The 19,945-nt window shown below is 44.1% G+C and overlaps 1 protein-coding gene across 1 annotated transcript in view; it reads right to left on the reverse strand.

The window, feature by feature from the left end:
• STIP1 (stress induced phosphoprotein 1) overlaps positions 1-19,945 on the reverse strand; it is a 1,768,405-nt gene that overhangs the window by 97,223 nt on the left and 1,651,237 nt on the right. The window contains exon 12 of the mRNA XM_044075368.1: positions 16,938-17,110. Within this exon, the coding sequence (XP_043931303.1) occupies positions 16,938-17,110 (173 nt within the window). The remainder of the gene's footprint in view (positions 1-16,937; positions 17,111-19,945) is intronic.

The following is a 19,945-nucleotide window of genomic DNA, read 5'->3' on the forward strand; positions in this document are numbered from 1 at the left end:
GTTTGTTGATGTACCACACCACTGACATGTTGTCCGTTTGGATTGCAATGGTCCCAGAAGGAAGAGAGTCGAGAAGGGCTTGCAACGCTAGGAGAACCGCTCTAATTTCTAGGACACTGATATGCAGACGGTACTCGTGAGGTTGCCAAGTGCCTTGGACTGTTCTGCCTAGACAATGCCCCCCCACCCCACCCTATCAGGGAGGCGTCCGTGGTCACTGTGGCTACCGAAGGGGGTTGTATGAAAGGTTTGCCCTAAATCACTAGTGGGGAGACCATCCACCAAGAAAGGTGCCTTTTGCATGTTTCTGTGATCAGGATCATGTGAGACATGGGTAGTTCCTGGAGAGACCACTGCGTGAAAAGAAGCCACTGAAGGATTCTCATGTGGAAACGCGCTAATAGGACAAGAAGAATGTCAGCTGCCTAGAGCTTGGGGGACATGTCTGACCCGAACCCTTTTGCTCTGCATGAGAATTAAAACTTGTTGACGAATAGTGGGAACTCTCTCCTGTGGTAATCTTGCAAACATTTCTTTTGTGTTTAATTCTGCTCCTATGTATGTGATAGACTGACAGGGCAACAAGGCAGATTTTTCGAAATTTACTGAAATGCCTAGTTGAGTGCATGATGTGATTGTATAATCCCGTGCCTCTAAGAGTTGACGCCTGGTGGTAAGCAGTCAGGAGCCAGTAGTCTAGATAGGGAAACACCTGGAATCCTTGACGCCTCGGGTGAGCCATGACTACTGCCATACACTTGGTGAACACCCTGGGGGCTGAGGTGAGACCAAAGGGCAGAGCTCTGAACTGGTAATGACTGGCCCCAACCCAGAAGTGAAGAAATCTCCTGGAGCGCCTGTTCACCTTGATATGGTAGTACGCATCCTGAAGATCTATCGAGCACATCCAATTGTCCTGACCGAGAAAAGGGAAAATGGACTGCAGTGTCACCATCTGGAACTTTTCTTTTTGTACAGATTTGTTCAATCTGCTGAGATCCAGTATTGGTCTCCAGTCCCCTGTCTTTTTTGGTACTAAAAAGAATCTTGAGTAAGTTCCGGATCCTAGTTGGCCTGCGGGGACTTCTTGAATGGCTCTTTTTTTCTAGCAGTCTTGAAACTTCTGTGACTGCTTGATCCCTTAGATTGGGTGGGACATCTGGGATGGGCTTTTTTGATTCTATGGGAGACTGATGGAAGGGAATTTTGTAACCTCTGGATATGATGGATAGTACCCATCTGTCTCTTGTTATATTTTGCCAGGCTTTTGGGTACAGCGAAAGTCTTCCCCTGACTGCCTCCAGAGGTGAGCAGTCTGGCAACCCTTCAGGGATGCTGGAAGGGCTTGGCAGAGAAGGTTTCTCTGTCACCCTGGTTTTGCAGTCCCCCTCTGCCACGAGGGCAGCGTCTGTTATTGTTGCTTCCCCCTCTGCCACTGGGGGAAAAATCACCACGTGCGTCAGGGCACGGGTGCCTGGGACTTTCGGAACCACATCTTTCCGCTCTTCTGACCCTTGGAATAAGGTCTGGAAGGAGTGGAAAAACGGACTCCCACGGCAGAGAGTCTTGCCTTCCTGCTCACACCTGGTCAACGTGTCTTTCACCTGAGGCACAAAGAGAAAGGATCCATCAAAGGGAACATTGGTGAAGGACGCTCGAAAGGGTTCTGCAACTGACACAGCCGCATCCAAGCATGTCTCCTGAGAGCCATACCTGTCCCTGCAGCTCTACTTGCTCCATCGGCTGCATAGGAAATCAGCCTCATGGAGGAGTTGAATATGGAATTAAGAGTCGTAAGCTGAGAAGTTACTCTGGCTGGTGCTCCCTCAGCTGTGGGATCTTGAAGGGCATCTCCAAACTCTTTCAGGAGATCCCTTTGAAGATGTGTAAAATGGCATATATAGGGTCAGGGACCTCATTGAAAAGGTCGCTGAAGCAAACATTCACTTTTCATATCTGTCCATCGTTTGAGACGCTCTGTTCGGAGGATGAACAGACGAAGAGGTTTCTGCTAACTCTTCCTTGGTGGCTGCTGCTACCACCATGGCATCAACGGGCACACCTTTGGGGAGGAATTGCTTGTCCTGAGGCGCTATAATAAATATGTTTGGTCTCCTCGGAGTAGGTTCCGTGGAATCTGGAGCTGACCTAGCCTTTCGAGCCACTACAGACATGAGTGGATCGAAAAGAGGAGATACGTGGAAGGTGGAGAACCGAATGCGTCCAGGTATACAGACTCATCCTCGGTAGGGGCTAAAGAAGTCCAGTCCCGCCTGACTAAGCATTTCAAGGATGTCCAAAAAGGAAACATCTTCAGAGGGGGACCTTGGGAACCCTTCCGATTCATCGATGTCTGTATCTGAAGTGACAGACTCAGGGGAGTCTATGTGCTTCCTCTTGCACTTCTTCTTCTGGGGAGGCTCTTCAGAGTGATCTGGGGAGGCTTCGGAAGAAGAGGGATCACCCAATGGGGTGTCCTAGGGCACAGGTTCCCTACGCTTGGGGTCTAGAGGAGGAGTAGAGGTAGGAACAGACACCACGGGGGGAGGAGCCGATGGAGCTGGCAGTAGAGCTGTTCCGGGGGACAGCGCACTCCGCATGACCTCAAAGGCGTCCTGACCTCTAGGCAGAGAAAGCTCCGGCTCCGAAGAAACAGGAGTCTTTCTCTGAGTCGAGGGTGACGGCTCCGAGGCCGATGTTGGAGCCGAGCTCACCTGCGCCGAAGCTCCAAAGGGGAGAATGGGGTTGGACAAGGGTCCAATGCCACTCCCCCCTCCCCCTCAGAGCCGACCAGAGAGCCTCGGCGCCCAGATTCCTTGATAGAAGGTATAATCGAGGTAATCTGAGCCAACGTCGGAACCAAAGGAGAGATGATGATCGGCGCCGTTTCTACTACCTGTGGATCCATGGTCTCCGGCTCCGAGCTAAACGCAGTCGGTGGAGGAACAGAAATAGAGGCGGTTGGAGCTGATGCCTCGAGGTGGGCTGGACAGAATTTTTGCCAGTGCCTGTGACTTAAGCAACCTACTTACTACTTTCTCCACATCATGATCTGATAATCTAGAGGATCGAGAGGAGTGGGAAGAATGATGGCTATGTTCACTCTGTAACAAAGGTGACTGAGATGCCGAGTGGATGGACTCCAAGGACCTCAGTCTCTTATGTCTCTGAGACAGCTTCGAAATAGCAGATGGAGCCGACGGAGGAGATGTCTTGTCGATACTTGGTTGGTCAAGTGAAGGAGTCGGTTCCGAAGGTGGAGCCGACAGCCTGACAGACTTAGGGGATTTCGCTGGCTGAGTACTTTTAGCCAGAGAATCCTGAGACTTCAATAATCCCTGAAGGATTAATTTGTTTTTGCGCTCCTGCAGGACCCTTGGACTAAAAGCGTGACATATAGAACATGAGTCCTGCAGGTGAACAGCGCCCAAACAATATACACAACTAGTGTGCCCATCTGTCAGAGACATTTTCTGACAGCATGAGTCACACTTTTTGAAGCCAGGTACCTTGGTATCTTTAGACATTTTTATTAACAGTAAGAAAAAGCTATACTACAAAACTAAGAAACAAATAGTCTTTTTTTTTTTTTTTTTTTAATACAGTTAAGGGACAGAAGGAGAGCCTCTAATTTAAATGGCCGTCCTAAGGGGGGGGGGGGGGACTCTAATTTAAGCGAGTTCAGGGGAGAGAAGGCCTGCAAGTTATGGAGTGACAGCCAACAAAGCTACAACACACAAGAAGCGATAAGGGATAAAGTAATATATAGACAAAACTTGACAAAAACTTGGCAAATTTTTAAGAATAAACAACAAATATATATAGAAAACACTATACTAAGCCTGAGCCAGTAACGAAGCAACCTCCCAGCTGAAGCGGCAAACGAGATATGGGTAGCCGACGCTGGGCATTCTGAGATGAGGGGTAGCCTCGAGCCAGTAAACAGCTCTCGAGCTATAGAAGATGGCCGAGTCGGAGCCGAGGATCGGCTCCGAACCCAAACAGTAAGAACAAAGGCGAGATGGACAACTTAACATCAACTATTGCCCATACCCATCTCATTTCCACCCTCCTCTATGCCTCACCAATCTATACCAACCTATCCAAAAACAACCTTAAACTAGCTACCTCTTACAACAATACTGTCAGATTTGCTACTGCTTCATGTTTTAGGACTCACCACTGTCAAAACCAAAAGCAACTAGGTTGGCTGGAACTACATAATCAACTACAGATTCAACAACTTACTATTGCCCATAAGATCACTCCTATACTTACTAACCTTCTAAGCCCCTACAGTAATTTGACTACCCTTCGCTCAGCCAATAAAGTACTAGTATCTACAGCCAAATCCAAAAACAAGGCTGGTGATTCTCTGTTCTCCAACACTGTAGGCAAAACCTGGAACCAGCTTCCTAAGCAGCTCACATCTCTCTCCTCAGTGAATCTGTTTAAAAAACAACTCGGAGAACACCTTAATAACCACTGGTTATGTCCATGTAGTAACCCAGACTAATCATACCACTACTTTCTCTGAACTTTACCTAAACAACTATTTGCATTTAATTCCAACTCACTCTTTGCCTCTTTACAGTAGACCCACCTAAACAAATTTAGTCTTTACAATGTTTCTCTTACTTAAGATCCACTTCTAATTATGTAGTGGTAAAGTTTTACAGCTTGCAGTATTATTTATTTATTTATTTATTTGCTGTTGGCTAACCAGGATGGTCCATTGGGCCAAGTGAACCTATTTTCAATTGAGTCCTGGGGAGAAAAGCTCTAACAAGAATGCATGTTACAGAGATTTACATTACGTAACATACAAGATATAGCAAGGTATAGTTTACAAACAGTAAAATTATCAACAAAAATAATAATAGAGTGAAGTTATACCTAATATATATATATTTTTTTTTTACACAGAATAATTCAGGATGATAGATGATATTAAGAAATTAGATTACGAGCAAAATATGGGTGGTGAAGGTAATGAGAATACAGGAAGTGGAGAAAGCTTATGTGGGGAGGGGGCAGGAGCATTCCCATGTGGATGCTAGGTAGGAGTGAAGAGATTTTTTAAAGGTTGGAAGGCTAGTGATGGTTCGAATGGAGGACGGGAGGGAGTTCCATAGTCGAGCTATGGAAAAAGAGAGGAGGCTTTGTCCTGGGGGGTGAAGGGGTCTGTAGACTTCTAATAGGTTTTGATTAGTGGATCTGAGAAGTCTTTGAGTCTGGTGAATTTTAAAGGTAGAAGAAAGAGCGGGACAGAATGATGGTTGGAAAATGAGTTTGTGTGCACATGTGAGCTGAGTGTAGGAGAGGTAGTTGGGAAGTTCGAGCCAATTTAGTTTATGGAGTGATGTGCAGTGATGAGTTGAAGCTTTGTTACTAGTGGCAAATTTTGTTTTCACATATTAATATCTATAAAGACATTCTTTATCTCTTATTACAGTCTACCTTACAGTTGCTATGCTATTATAGGATAAATTGGATGACTCACTGTTAAATACTGTACCTGAAGCTTCTCTATTTTTGTTAGTGTATTTTCATTTTTCTTTTCTTATTGTGGCCTTGTTTTTTTTTTTTGTTCAATCTCTTTCTTATTATCTGCTACTTTACATTGCTATGTTGCTATGTAACATTTGTATTCTTCACCTCAAAATAGTACTGTACCTAATTTGTTATATTTTACTTATCTGTACCTGAAGTTACTAAAAATCTTGTTTATGTGGAGCTTTTCTCCCCGGGCCTCAACTGAAAATGGACATATATCCAGTTAGACCAGCCCGGTCAACAAATGTAAAATAAAATAAATAAAATCAGTACTTTTCTGGCAAATAGCTGAGGACTGAAGTCATTAAACAATGACAAACATTTGAATTTAAGACTCCACATCCTTCAGAAAATTCATGCGAATGCAAAACCTATTATTCTATCAACTTTTTACGTTTGTAAGAGCAATATTTAAAATCTGTCCCTATTTGTCACCCCATCATTTTAGGCTTTGTCCAGACTTTCTACTCTAAGAGGTTGAGAGGTATGATTGAGGTTCACTGTAATCCCCAATTAGCTGAACAGGAAGACATACTGGACGGCTTGTGACAGTTGATGCCACATAGGTGCTGTGAGCAGCCAATAGTCGAGGTATGGACACACCTGGAATCCCCGCAGCTCAGATGAGCCCCTACCACTGTCATATTTGCTAAACACCCTGGGGGCTGTGGTGAGTCCAAATGGCAGGGCTCTGAATTGGTAATGATTGGCCCCTAACCAGAAGTGAAGGCGTCTCCTCAAGCACCTGTCTATCTTGATGTGATAGTAGGCATCCTGGAGATCCACTGAGCACATCCAGTCGCCCTTAAGACAGGCAGAATGGATTGAACCGTGACTATCTGGAACTTGAACTTCTTGACTAACAGATTCAACTCACTGAGGTCCAGAATAGGACACAGGTCCCTGGTCCTGGTCTTTTTTGGCACTAAAAAGTGAGAGTAAATTCCAGATCCTCTTTGTCCTGTTGGGACCTCTTGGATGGCTCTTTATTGAAGATGTATTCTTGAAGGCCAACGCCCTCTGGCGGGGTGATATGTCGGGGAAATGCCCTCATATTGGGGGGGTTCAAAAAAGGGAATGAAACGATGTTCAACACCCACTGACTGGAGGTGATGCTTGTTCAGGTTAGTAGGTGAAGGGAAAGATGACCTCTGACTGCCTCCAGGGCGGAACGGTCAGGCAATGCTTCAAGGGGTGCAGAAAGTGCCTCTAGGGCAGTGTCTACTGCTGAATCCTCTCCCCCTGTCTCAGGAAGAGGAATCATCAGGAGTTTCCTGGAAGCAAGACTGTGACCTCTGAAACCACATCTTAGCTCCTCGTTGGGTGTTGGAAAACTATCTCTGAGGAGTAAAAAATTTTATCCCAACCACAGACAATGTCTCCCCTTCCTGCTCACTACCTGTTAAGAGTGTCTTTCACAGAAGATCCCAATAGGGTTTACCTGTGAAAGGCAGTGTTGGTAAAAGATGCTTTGAAGGCCTCCGCAAACCTGCATAGTCGTAACCAGGCATACTGCCTTATAGGTATGCCGGTACCTGCTGCTTGAGAGGTAGCTTTGCTGCACTCGAAATTAACCTCACTGAGGAATTAGTGAGGGAAGTCACAGTAGAAAGCTTGGGAGACACTTTCTTGAGGTCCTCTTCTGGCAACAACTCGAAGTGAAGTGGAGAGTTCTTTGACCAAGGTCCTTTGAAGGTGGGTGAAGTGTGCCAAGTAATTAACTGCCCTCAGTCCAAAGGTAGCCAAGGCAAATGCATGCTTGCATGCTTTCGATGCTGGTCAATCAGCAAAGACTCTCTGTTCAGGGATAGACCATAGAGAGATTTGCTCCACCAGCTCCTTTTTGGTGGCAGCAGTAATCACAATGGCATTGACTGGGACTTCTCTGCTCCAGAAAGGATGGTCCGCAGGATGACTAAGGAACTTGTTGGATCGTTTAGGTACTGGTTCCAGTGTTGGGTTCCTTCCCAGCCCTGCGGGCAATAAGATCCAGACACTCTTGAGGGTGGGGGGGGGGGCACCCAGGAAGTAGGCCTGTCCTGAAAGGTTTCAAGAACATGGACTCCTCTGAAGACAGAGGTTGGGGGAGACAATACACCCTTCTGCCTACAGATCTCCAGAGTGTCCCCAAAGGAGACATCAGGTGGACATATGGGGGGAGCCTTCACTGAGGTCTGTGTCTTCTGTGAGGGACTCCATGGGTGAATCCAAGTGCTTCCTCCATGGGGGCTTTCAGGGAGGAATTGGAAGATGCGGAGACCGCCAGGAGAGGAGAAAACTCCCTGAAGGCTAGTACGGGAGGGCTGACCCTGGACAGGATGGGAGGCCTCATCACCCAAGGTACAAAAGGGTAGGGGTGGACCTGGAGGAGTGGGAGATGTTGCTCCAATCCTAGAGGAGATGCTCTCTACCACTCTGAAGGCCGACAGGCTGGAAGAGGCCCTGTCCCCATTCCTGGATGTCGCGGCCACCTGGAAAGTAAGAATGGACCATGACACAACACAGCAACCTCCGGACAATACTGGACCACAGCCGTCTATGGCAGAATCCTCCAATGGGAGGGATTGGTCAAAAGGCCAGAACCAATTCCCGTCCCCATGGAGCCGGCACTGACTGCTCTGGCCTGAGATCCGTGATTTTAGTAAAAGGAGCAGTCTCTGATTCCAGGTCAGATCAGAGACCCATCAGTTAAGGAATGAATGAGATTGATGACATCAGATGCAAATATATTTCTGGCACACTACATTTGCAGCCCAGTTCTAGAAAAATACTACTGTCCAACAACCACTCACAGATATCTGCTACTATCCTTCTTAACTGATCCACCACAGGGTAGACTTCCCAGGTCATGTCAGAGACATCTGTGGTCAAAATTTGTTCCTGGGTTCTTGTTTGAAAGGAAAATACAGGTTCTTCTGCATGTGTTGAACCCATCATTACAATTCTAGTCTTACACATGGAAGTAACAGAATGGTAACTTTCAAGGACTGGTTGTGCTAATATATGGCACTGAAGTACCTCTGTAAACTCTAAGTGAAGTCTCACCAGGGGAACCACAAGGGTAGTGGGTACCATGTAATCTAGGATCCTCAGGTGCACCATTCCAGAAACCGTTTCTCTGAAATAATTGTTTCAAAAAGTCAATATTTTCTTGCGGTAAAAAAGCCTTATGGCTGTTGGGGTCCAGCAGTGCCTACAAGAGCACTACTATCCCAAAGGGTGCCACTTTGATTTGGAAGCTAGAGAGACCCAGGTTCTGAAAACAATCAAGTGTGCATGCGAGAAAGCCTTCTACCCTTCCCCCAAGCATGACTTGGCCTGAATCAGTCCTCCAGACAAGGGTAAATGTGAATGCTTTTGGCTCTATGGTGATAAGTGGAGCCAGACACTTGAAGTCCCTGGAAGTGGTAGCTGATCTAAAGGGGGGGAAGTTAAACTGGTAGTTAGAAGCCCTGCTCTGAACTTAAGTATGTGATTGGAGATCTACAGGTAAGCATACTCCAAGTCTACAGTAACCATCAGAGCTTGGGGATACAACAGGGGGAAAACTGGAGTGGAAACAAAATTTTGGCATTTCTAGGATCTTGCTTAGTCTTGGCATGTCCCATAAGGGTGATCAGGATACCTCTTTTCTTGGAACAAGAAATGGTCTTAAGTACATTGTTATGCCTTTTCCACTTTGGTCTTTTTCTATGACTTCCTGCTGAAGAAAGTCATCCAGGCAGGGTTTGCACTAAAAGCCTTTTTTCACTAGTAGAATCTCCTGAAACTTTGATTTAAAAAAAAAAACTGTTGCCTATACCCATGGGAAACAAGCCAAGGAACCCAGCTGTCATTCAAAACAGTCTCCTATACTCTACAAAAATAAGGCTTGCATGAATATACGCAGACAGGATAAAGGAAATTTGAAGGCTGTGGTGGGGCTTTACTGGAAGGGAGGAAACAAAAGGAAGAAGCATACTATAGTTATGGCTATTTCTGTATTGGCCTTGGCTCTGATGGCCCCTTACCTGATCTCTTTTTCTTTCTGGAAACCTTTCTTATGATCTTGTCTGCTTATTAGTAACAGGCCCAGCTTTTTAACATGGGTAACACATCATACCTGTGTATTGCGGGAGGATGCCTACCTGAGTTCACTGGTTCCCTTCTCCTCCAATTTACAGAAGCTCCAAAGAGCAATTCCTTTTTTACTATAGCACTGTGGAGTTGTACGCCGATACTTTCTGGCAAGGGAAGAATACTCAGCCATGCACAACCTCTAGCAGTAAATCTGGATGCCACTTCAATAGTATCACTGCTACACATAATAGCATGTCTGCACACCTGAAAAGTGATAAAGGCTGAATCCAGAATTTTCCTTTTACAATACTGTCAAATTTCCTCAACTTGTACCTTCAAGTCTTGTGAGTAAATTCACTACTGAATCATATAAGCGTGACAGTCCAGATCCCTAAAGGCTAGTACCGCTGCTGTGTACACGTTTCACAAATCTGGTCCAAGACTTTACTCTCCCAGTCACTGAGAAATTTGTTCGGGCCTTAAAAGACTTATGCACCACCCTGAGATACCACTGCTAAATCTGCAACAAGGTTCTGTAGATGTCTGAAGGAAGCCTGGTCTCTCTAAAACTGGCCTGGCTTTCTGCAAGCAAAAGGACTGAGGATCAGATTCCAGAGATGACACAAGAAAAGCATCCTCTAAGGCCTATAGCAATGAAGAAATAGCCAATGATTTAAATGAGTCTGGGCATCATGGACCTTTCCAGCTTCCCATTTAAAGTGGCCCTTCATATGAAAAAATTTCTCCAAATGACGACCTTTGGAAAGGACATGCAGTGTCTACATTTGGCATGGAAAGATGGAAAAATAAATTATGTCTTACCATAATATTCCATCTGTGTTGCCAATGGAAAAAGAAATTATGTCTTACCATAATATTCCATCTGTGTTGCCAATCTTCACATCCTTGACAGTGGGTTTGGATCCAAATCCAGGAACAGACTGTCATTTTTCTAGCTCTCACCTTCCAAAAACTATCAAGCTCAGCTCTACCCATAAACTTCCTCACCAAACTACCTCAGATTGAGTTAGCATAAAACAGTGACAGACCACAACCACATGTAAAGAGAGACCTCCTCTGAATCCATTGAAAAGGAGCTATATCACAGAAGTACAATTGACCATAAAAATTATGCGACGGTGGAAGGAGGGCAGGTATGTGAAGGATATTTGAAGATCGACAACACAGATGGAAAATTACGGTAAGACATATTTTCTTTATCTGATGTTGTCAATCTTGACATAGTCCTTGACAGTGGGACAGAATCCCCAGCTACCTGAACCTTTGGAGGTCTCACAGAAGAATACTCCTGAGGACAGTCGTACTGAAGGAAGCCCTTCCCCTAGACACCACACCCAATTTGTAATAAAGGTATGTGGCGAAGCCTGTTATGAAAGGTGATACTGCCAGCCCAGCTATCTGGAATTTTGTAAATAATTATATGTCAGTCATGAATATCAACATGATTTATAAACTTGTGTTAGAAATGTATCAGAACTGTATGTCACAGAAGATAGTTTCTACAGATGTGTGCTGAAGAGGTACTTTACAAAGTGCTGTTTAAAAACAGATCCAGAGCATGCCCTGCTGGAAGGGAACAGAAATATACATACACGACTGTAACTGAATGTATACATTTTAACAGTGGAAACGAGAACTCAAGAGGTTAACTTAAAAAAAAAAACTAGCTGAAATTAAATTACTTTATGGCAGCAAGGAGACACTGTCTAAAATCTAAAACTAGGGAACCTTCTTCATTGTCTTGCAAGTGTTGTATTGTTTTAGGACTTCCAGCAAGTAGAAAGACTTGAGGAAAAGCCCTTGTGTACAGTGGACATAAGTTTACACATCCCTGTTAAAATGTCAGGTTTTTGTGAAATAAAAAATGAGACCACAATAAATAATTTCAAAACTTTTCCCACCTTTAATGTGACCTATTAACCTGTACAATTCAACTGAAAAACAAACAAATCTGTTAGAGGAAAAAAAATAAAAAACGTACAATATGCTGGTTGCATAAGTGTGCACACCCTTAAACTAATAGTTTGTTGAAGCACCTTTTGATTTAATTACAGCATTACACTACATGATGCCTACAGATGTTAATGATATGAATGACTTCTGTCAGCGGATGGTATTTGACTGACCATTGTACTGCTAGAGTCCACTGTAACAGTCTCATGTGAAAGTGAGCCAAAGTTACTAGTACTATCGATGCTGCCATAGACAAAGCTGTGATTTGTTGTAGTTTATAATACCTAGTTAGGGACACAGGTGGAACAAGTAGTCCCTGGATTGAATGAGTAGAGGCTCAGTGGAAGTAGATAGGAACCAGCAGCCCAGATAAGGAAGCACTCAGAATCCATGTAGTCTCAGATGAGACCAACCACCTTTCTGTCTCAGCAGTTCTAGCATTTCACTGAATGAGACGTCTTCAAGGGGGTGATCCTGGGGACCCTTTCCCTTCAAAGCCAGTGTCTTCAGTTAAAGACTCTTGTGGAGAGTCTAGGTGTCTCCTCTTACACATTTGCTTCCAAGGGGGCTCTTCAATGGGAGGTTCCAGAGAGGACTTGGTAGCTCCAGTGGAGTCCTGAATGAGGACAGTCTCGATGCTTGACCGGACTGGCTGTCCCGATGGGATAGAATGAGAAAGACTCAGCTTCCACAGAACAGAGATGAGTATGGGGGTGGACCTGAGGGGGGGGGCAGAAAAAGCTCTTCCACCACTGCTTTGAAAGCCACAGCTGTGGGGGAGCAAAGCCCTGTCCTCAATGAAACTGAAGAAGCCTGTAAAGATGAAGCCCACCTCCCCCCGACTGGTTTCAGCCTCAAAGCAGGGGTTGGGACAGAGCTGTTTAGCATCGACGCTTCAAGAACATCAGAGTCAATCCTAGTCCCCCAGATCTAGCACAGACACTCCAATTCTAAGATCCCTCCAGATCCAAAAAGGTTGGACCCATCTGGATTAGAGAAAGGGGCTGGAGTTGACAGCGGCCAAGTCCTCTGATCAGGCACAGACATAACTTGGATGTCTCAAGTCCAAAATCTCCGAAACCACTGGATGTATCTGACTAGAAGTTGGAGGTTAGGGCCATCTATGAGAAAGATCACATTTCCAATGGGAGACGAACACCCAACTGGATCTGGGTTTTGAGAAACTGTCGTCATCCTGTACACATCCATGTCTGATAAGCTCCTAGATGACCTGAAAGAGGATGAAGTTGAAGGTGGATGGGAAACTATGAAGCATGTCCTGCGAAAGGGAGTGCGTAGCCTTGAAGTTACTGGTTCTGGAGAAAATTTAGCAAGAACCTGAGGTGACTGGGGCTTAGGACTGGGTCAGATCCTAACAGAAGGATGGATCCAAATTCTTAGATTTTTCTGAGTTCAGAGCCCTGGGGGTGGATGAATTTGACATCCCAAACCTCAGGTAGAGTGCATCTTGAAGTCACAGCAAGACAGCAGTCAGAGGAGCACTTCCTTGAATCCTTACATTGTCTTGAACCTTTCCTGAAGATTTCTTGGAGGAAGATGGGGGTCTAGAAGCAGAAGTAGAAGCTGAAGTCGTCATCATTTTACAATTAGTTTGTTCTTTCTCTTGAACAAGATCCAGTTGTTAAAACTAGCACAACTCTCAATCTGTATTAAGGTGAGCTGGACTAAGGCAATAGACACATTCCGAATGACTGTGGAATTGGGGATTCTGTGCTCAAACAGCACACATTTGAAATCCAGTAGGTTTGTCTGACATCCTCAAAGTTAGCAACCTATAAAAAAGAAAAGACTGAGCAGATAAAATATGAACAATGGTAACAATGATACCCAAGAGTAAAAAAGAAAACAGTAACAATAGTAAAGGAGACATGCCAAGTAGGTAACATAGGGCCTGAAAGGTCAGAAAGCCGAAAGGAAGGGCTACTTAATTTAGAGCTAATAAATGTATTCAAGTCTATTTAGTTTTGTTTTTTTTTTAAACAGAGGAGAATATGGAAGGGAAATAAAAAAGCAAAAAAAAATGGATAAAAGAAAATAGAAAATCTCACTTATCTCACTATCCCACACTCCAGCTGGAGGTGATCATGTCTTATTGCTAAAGGGGCAAACAAGATCTGAAGTAACCAAGGAGAAGACATGGATTATGGGTAAAGGGAAGAACACGAGCTACGGAGCCTAAAGTGGGTTCCTCTTGTATAATCTAAGATGCAATCCTTCGAATGCATCTTGATTGAACTTGAAAGCACAAAACAGCAAAATAGCAAAACAGCATATAAGCGATTGGCCGCCTCCATTACTTTGCCGTTTTCCTCACTGTAGTGCGATCTCGGAGTTGGTATATTTAAGTAGTGTAATGTTTTGAAGTTTTTTTTATTTTTTTTGTAGAACAGCGATTTGACATCGCTGTTCCAAGTTTTCGGGATTGTAAGCGTTCACTTACATGGGGTTGATAAATCAGCGTTCGCTATTTTAAGAGGTGATTTAATATAAACCTGCCTAAAGTCCATCAGATTGGCCAAGGACAAATCTGATACTGGATCAGAGACCCATCAGCTGAGGAACGGATGAAAAAAATCTCAGATATAGGTGTTTTTATGCCTAAAACACAAAGTTAATGACTGTACTACAGAGGCTGTACATCTTAACATACTCAAGGCAGACATTTAAAAGTTTCATATATAGTGACTATACATACTAAAACCACAGCAACGCACAAAATTTACTGAAATGTGATGTTATCTGACAATGCATACTACACAGAACAGTGTAGCATGTACATATGGAAGCTTTTCATTACAGTAAATTTTGTAGAGAAATCTCTTAAGGGGAAATGTCACATACAGCATTATGTCAATATTAATGACACTGTACCTTTACATGGACATTAACCTTAATATCATGCAAATTTATCCATTAATCAGCTCAGTAAGACCATATATTCTCTCATCTATTTTGACTGTGTCCACATTTATAAAAATACAGATCCATCATTGTATGTGTTTTAACAGAAGAGTGAGTATACATCTGGGCTGAGAAGGCAGTCTTACAGCTCATCAATTTTAGACTATTATGACTGCTTAAAACTGCTCTCTTCTTCTCTCAAAGTGTTCTCAATGATTCATCCAGCAGTGTTGGGGGACCTAACTCTTTCGTCATGCCATCACAATCTTCACTGAAATGCAGATAAGTGAATATAGCAGAAAGGTGTCAAAGGATTGGAAAGTCCAAGCATCAGGTCTACAGGCAGCAGTCTAAGCAATTCAGTAATTTCTGATTCACTCTGGAAAAAAGGAATACAACATAGTTTCACCATGGCCTACAAGTTGAAGCTTGTAAACAAAAATAGTCAGGATATCTAGTAAGAGTGAATCGCTTCTGAAAGTTTGAGGTGAAAGCTGATCATCTTTGGGTTCCAGAGAACAGTCATCTGGCTGTGAGACAACACAACTGCCATGCCTTTATCCTGACGTCAGTCTCCAAAGAGATGTCAGTAGTTCAGGACACCAAAGTAATAAAAGATTACTGTGTCCTTCTAGGGCTAATGCGCTCAGACCTTTGCTTTACAGGAAGGAATCTGTAAAGATTTCTGATATTTCTCTCTCTTTCTGTCTGCAGGCATTTTAGCTATTAACTTACTATTCATAAGTCCCGCCTGCACTTTCTGAAGTTGACAATCTCAGACATAAAAGAAGCAACCCTTTGACCTAATTTGCATTTTAGATAAAAACTCAAAGTTTGCACTCTGCATTACAAATACTTTAAATGGATTATGTAGTTCTCACTCAAGACACATAAGAATAACCAAAACATAAGACACTAAAGGCAAAAGTCATCCTGTGTTATCTGTCAACCATACTCATTCTGGTGACCCTTCCCAGGGATATTAACATCCTCAGAAAGACCTCAATTTTACAGTACAAACAGAACTAAAATGCAACAATATGAAGGACACAAGAATACAAATGACTCTACAAACAATATAAAATGAATCCACAATGGATCTTAGTTTTGGATACTGCCTGAGTGAGACCAGCAGATAGTTCTATTAAATGTCACGTGCCCTACGGATGTCTACTGTTTAGAAAAGGATGGTTTTCGGTTTGGTGGTTGTCTAAAAACTTGAACAGAAGCTGGATGGCTGGAAGTCTTGGATGTCTGCCTGCAGCACAATTCCCCATTATGGCAGACACTGCAGCACTGACATTCATGAATATCTTGTTTTCTTCACTCTGCTCTAAAACATGTAGAGTCTAACTATGAGTATGTTTCTTTTATTTTACAGTTTAGCAAAATGATGCCCTGTAACAGCTTCTGACGATGTGACTAGCAACTTCATCATGATTACAGCCACAGCTCTTGCATGAAGCATTCTACATGCAGTACTTAAATGATTTTTTCTTACTCATTTTACTAGTTTTAAGGATTATTTCATAAGCCACTGTATCATGTCAAGTTTGTAGTACCACTAAGCACACTATTTACTTTAGTGTTAAATCTGATTCCCAGTTATCAGACATTTGTCTGATCACTTACAATCCCACGTACACAGTTCTGTCTCATCTGCAAATCACATAACGCTCCACACATTCACAGACTTCAGCTAGATTCATTAACTTGCTTCTCAGGCTCTTGTGATGTCTTGTGTCCTCAAGCAATGGAAGGAAACTAGTTTTTTCTCACACTCAAAAGCATTATAAATCTCAAAGATTTTCCTGCAACAAGAGATGCAGCACCCTGAACCTTCTTCTAGCTTCTTGGAGACTTTGCTTAGATCAGGAATAAATGAAATTTCTGGAGCCACAGTAACCGGTTTTCAAATTACTATGATGAAACAGGGTACAAGTGGGCCACAGTTAGACCACTTTTCCAATGAAAGATGCAATGTCTTTTCAATTGCTTCAGACAAAGCAACATCCGGTAAATCATAATGGCCAAAAAACAAACCATGCGCCAGCTTCATCAGCATGAACTTTGGACTTTGTCCAAAAAGCAGAGAGATGGACATCATAGTAGCTTCTTTAATGATTACATTAGACCAAGATGTCTGCTTGTAGTAGCTACACTATGTACTACAGCCGGCAGTATTAAATGCAACCTGCTTCTGGCTTAGAACTTGAACTTTTTTAAATCCTTGCTGTTCATGAGTCTTCTGCTCAACTGCTTCTCCTGGCCAGAAACAAAATTTCTTGAATACCACCCAAGAATAATTCTATAAAGCTGTAGCAATATGTGTGGTCTAAATAGGTATGTGCAACAGAGTTCTGTTTCGTCATAGCAATTCTTAGGCAGAAACTCTGAAAACCTCCTGAAAGGCAAAGGGTACTTACTCGCTGAGAGCCTGAGGATCCTTCTGCATTTGTTCCAAGATGAGCCTCATGGCTGGGTCACTCATTATCTGTTGCACTTCAGGGTCAGCCATTGCCCGACGTTTTACTTCTTCAGGGGTGTCATTCCGGTTATACTGAGATATCATGCAGCGCTGACAACCATCCACAGCTTCCTAAAACACAAAGGAAAAGGTTTCTTTACTAAAGTCTAAGCATTAAAACCTGTTGCTAAATACCATTTTTTATTAATATGATGGCAGAAAAACTATACTCAGTTTTTGATTTTTGGACATGTGTTGCCATTTACTCATAGTACAACACTGTGAAATGAGTTAATGCAATTGTCTTGAAACTTGGTCTTTGCTGTGGCTGGTAAAGTTTAGTACAAACCAAACCTCTATCATTAGGAGAACCTATTTTGAGTTACATTCCATATCAGTTAGTTATGTACTCACCATAACGATAGATGCATGTGGTCCATCTCGCCTAAATTCCTTACTCATGGGTTGAGCCGAAAATTGGCTCCGACTCGGCCAAATTTCTCTAGCACAAAGTCTCTAATTGGCTGGGCTAACCCGGTATCCCAGGATGCACCTCGCCCTAGCCCCAGATCTTGTTTGCAATCCAACACTCATAACCCATACTCAATAACACCGGAAGAAATTCCAGCCAGATAAGGGAACCAAATCACTGACCTTGAAGGGTCCATAGAGCCAATATAGGCGAGATGGACCACATACATAGATCGTTATGGTGAGTACATAACTAACTGATGTTATGTGGTCCTATCTCGCCTACATTCCTTACTCACGGGACAGCGTCCCCAACACCGCTATCCTGGGAGGCTCATAAGAAGATACTCCTGAAAACCATGGAACCAAAGGAAGCCCGGCCCCTAGAAGCCACGTCCAGCTTGTAATGAGTAATAAAGTGTTGGGAGAAGCCCAAGTGGCCGCAGCACAAATATCATCCAAGGAAAGCCTAGCATGGAAAGCTACTGATGTAGACATAGCCCTGGTAGAATGAGCCTTGACGGGAAAGGGTAAAGTTCTGTCTGCTGATGAGTAGATGAATGAAATACAATCTTTAATCCATTTTGAAATTGTGCACTTGGAAATAGGACAACCTGCTCTGTTCTCTGAAAAGGGCACAAACAGTTGATCAGCTTTCCTAACATGCTTAGTCCTATGTAAATAAAATCTCAGTTGTCTGTGCACATCCAACTGATGAAACCTGAACTCTGCTTTATTGGTAAAGTTCGGAAAAAACACAGGTAGCTCAATAGATTGATGGAGATTGACAGTGGATGACACCTTCGGAAGGAAGGACGCGTTAAGCCTCAGGGGAAACTCTGTCCTTATGAAAGATCAAATACGGAGGTTAAATGGACAAGGCTTGAAGTTCTGATACCCTCCTGGCCGATGTAATGGCTATCAGAAAAGCCGTCTTCAAAGATAAGAATTTTAAGTCGCAAGTGGCAGCAGGTTCAAAGGGTGGTGACGTAATAGCTTGTAGCACAAGGTTCAAGTCCCATGGCAGTACAGGTTCAGAAACTGGGGGACGAAGTAACCAAGCGCCTTTTCGAAAGGCTTTACAGAGTTTGTGGCCCATAAGAGAGGGCTCCTAAGATGTGTGAAAATTGGAAATTGCAGCCAACTGTACTTTAATGGCAGCGGGCGCGGAGCCCTGATGGAACAACATGGCTAAAAAATCTAAGACCGACGGAATAGTGGCTGTGAAGGGGTCCAAACCTTGAGACCAAGCCCAAATGGAGAATCTCCTCCATTTGCTGGAATAAATCTTCCTGGTGGAAGACTTATGAGAAGAAGACAAAATGTGCACCACTTCAGGTGAAAGGGAATGTCGCCTGACTAGCGACGGAAGTGGAGCAGCCAGGCTGTCAACCTGAGAGTTCGCAGGGATGGATGAAGTTGTCCTGACATGTAAATCAGGAGGTCTGGCACTGGGTCCAGAGTCCACGGACCATCCAGTGCGTACCGTTGAAGAAAAGGGAACCGTACTTGTCGAGGCCATTGTGGAGCAATAAGGATCATCCTGCTTCCCAAGGATATGGCTTTCTGTATCACTCTTGGAAATGGAGGGAAAGCGTAGACCAGACCGGGGGGCCAATCGTGAGCTAGTGTGTCCCTGGGTGATTCCCCTGTGGGGGGATCAGAGTGAAGTACTTGCTGCATTTGGCATTGAGGGGGCTGGCAAAGAGATCGCAGCAAGGCTGACCCCACCTTTTGAAGATCTGTACCTCCACTCGGTTGTTCAGGGACCACTCGTGAGGCATCAGAATAGCTCTGCTTAGCCTGTCCGCTATCACGTTGGACTTACCCGGAATGTGCGTCGCCACTAGAAACCGTCGGGAAGACACTGCCCACTGCCACACTCGCATGGCCTCTCTGCAGAGGGGATAAGGTTTGGTTCCCCCCTGCATGTTCAGGTACCACACTACGGGCATGTTGCCCGAGTGAATTGCAATCGTTCCCAGAGGTAGAGTGTCCTGGAGTGCTCGCAACACCAGAAACACCGCTCTCATCTCCAGAACACTGATGTGCAAGTGTACCTCGTGATCTTGCCAGGTGCCTTGGACCGTTCTGCCTAGATAATGCCCCCCCAAACCCATCTGGGAGGCGTCTGTGGCCACTGGAGACATAGGAACCAAGCTCCTTCCTCTGTCCAGATTGGAGGAGCGTAGCCACCAGAGGAGGTCCTGTTTGCATCGCTCTGTGAGAAGTATCAAGTGGGAAAGAGGAAGCTTTTGAAAGGACCACTGAACAGACAGGAGCCACTGTAGGATCCGCATGTGTAACCTGGCCAGAGGTACCAGCATGATGGTGGAGGCCATGGATCCCAAGAGCTGAAGAACTAACCTGGTCTGAACTTTTCTGAGGGGCAACAGTGCGTGGATCTGAGACTGCAACACTCTTATCCTGTCCTGTGGCAGAAAGGCGCGCATTTGAATAGTCTAGCTCTGCGCCTATAAAAACAACATGCTGTGA

This window comes from Protopterus annectens, chromosome 6.part1, assembly GCF_019279795.1.
Source record: "Protopterus annectens isolate FY-2018-M chromosome 6.part1, PAN1.0, whole genome shotgun sequence".
Taxonomy (NCBI): Eukaryota; Metazoa; Chordata; order Ceratodontiformes; family Protopteridae; genus Protopterus; species Protopterus annectens.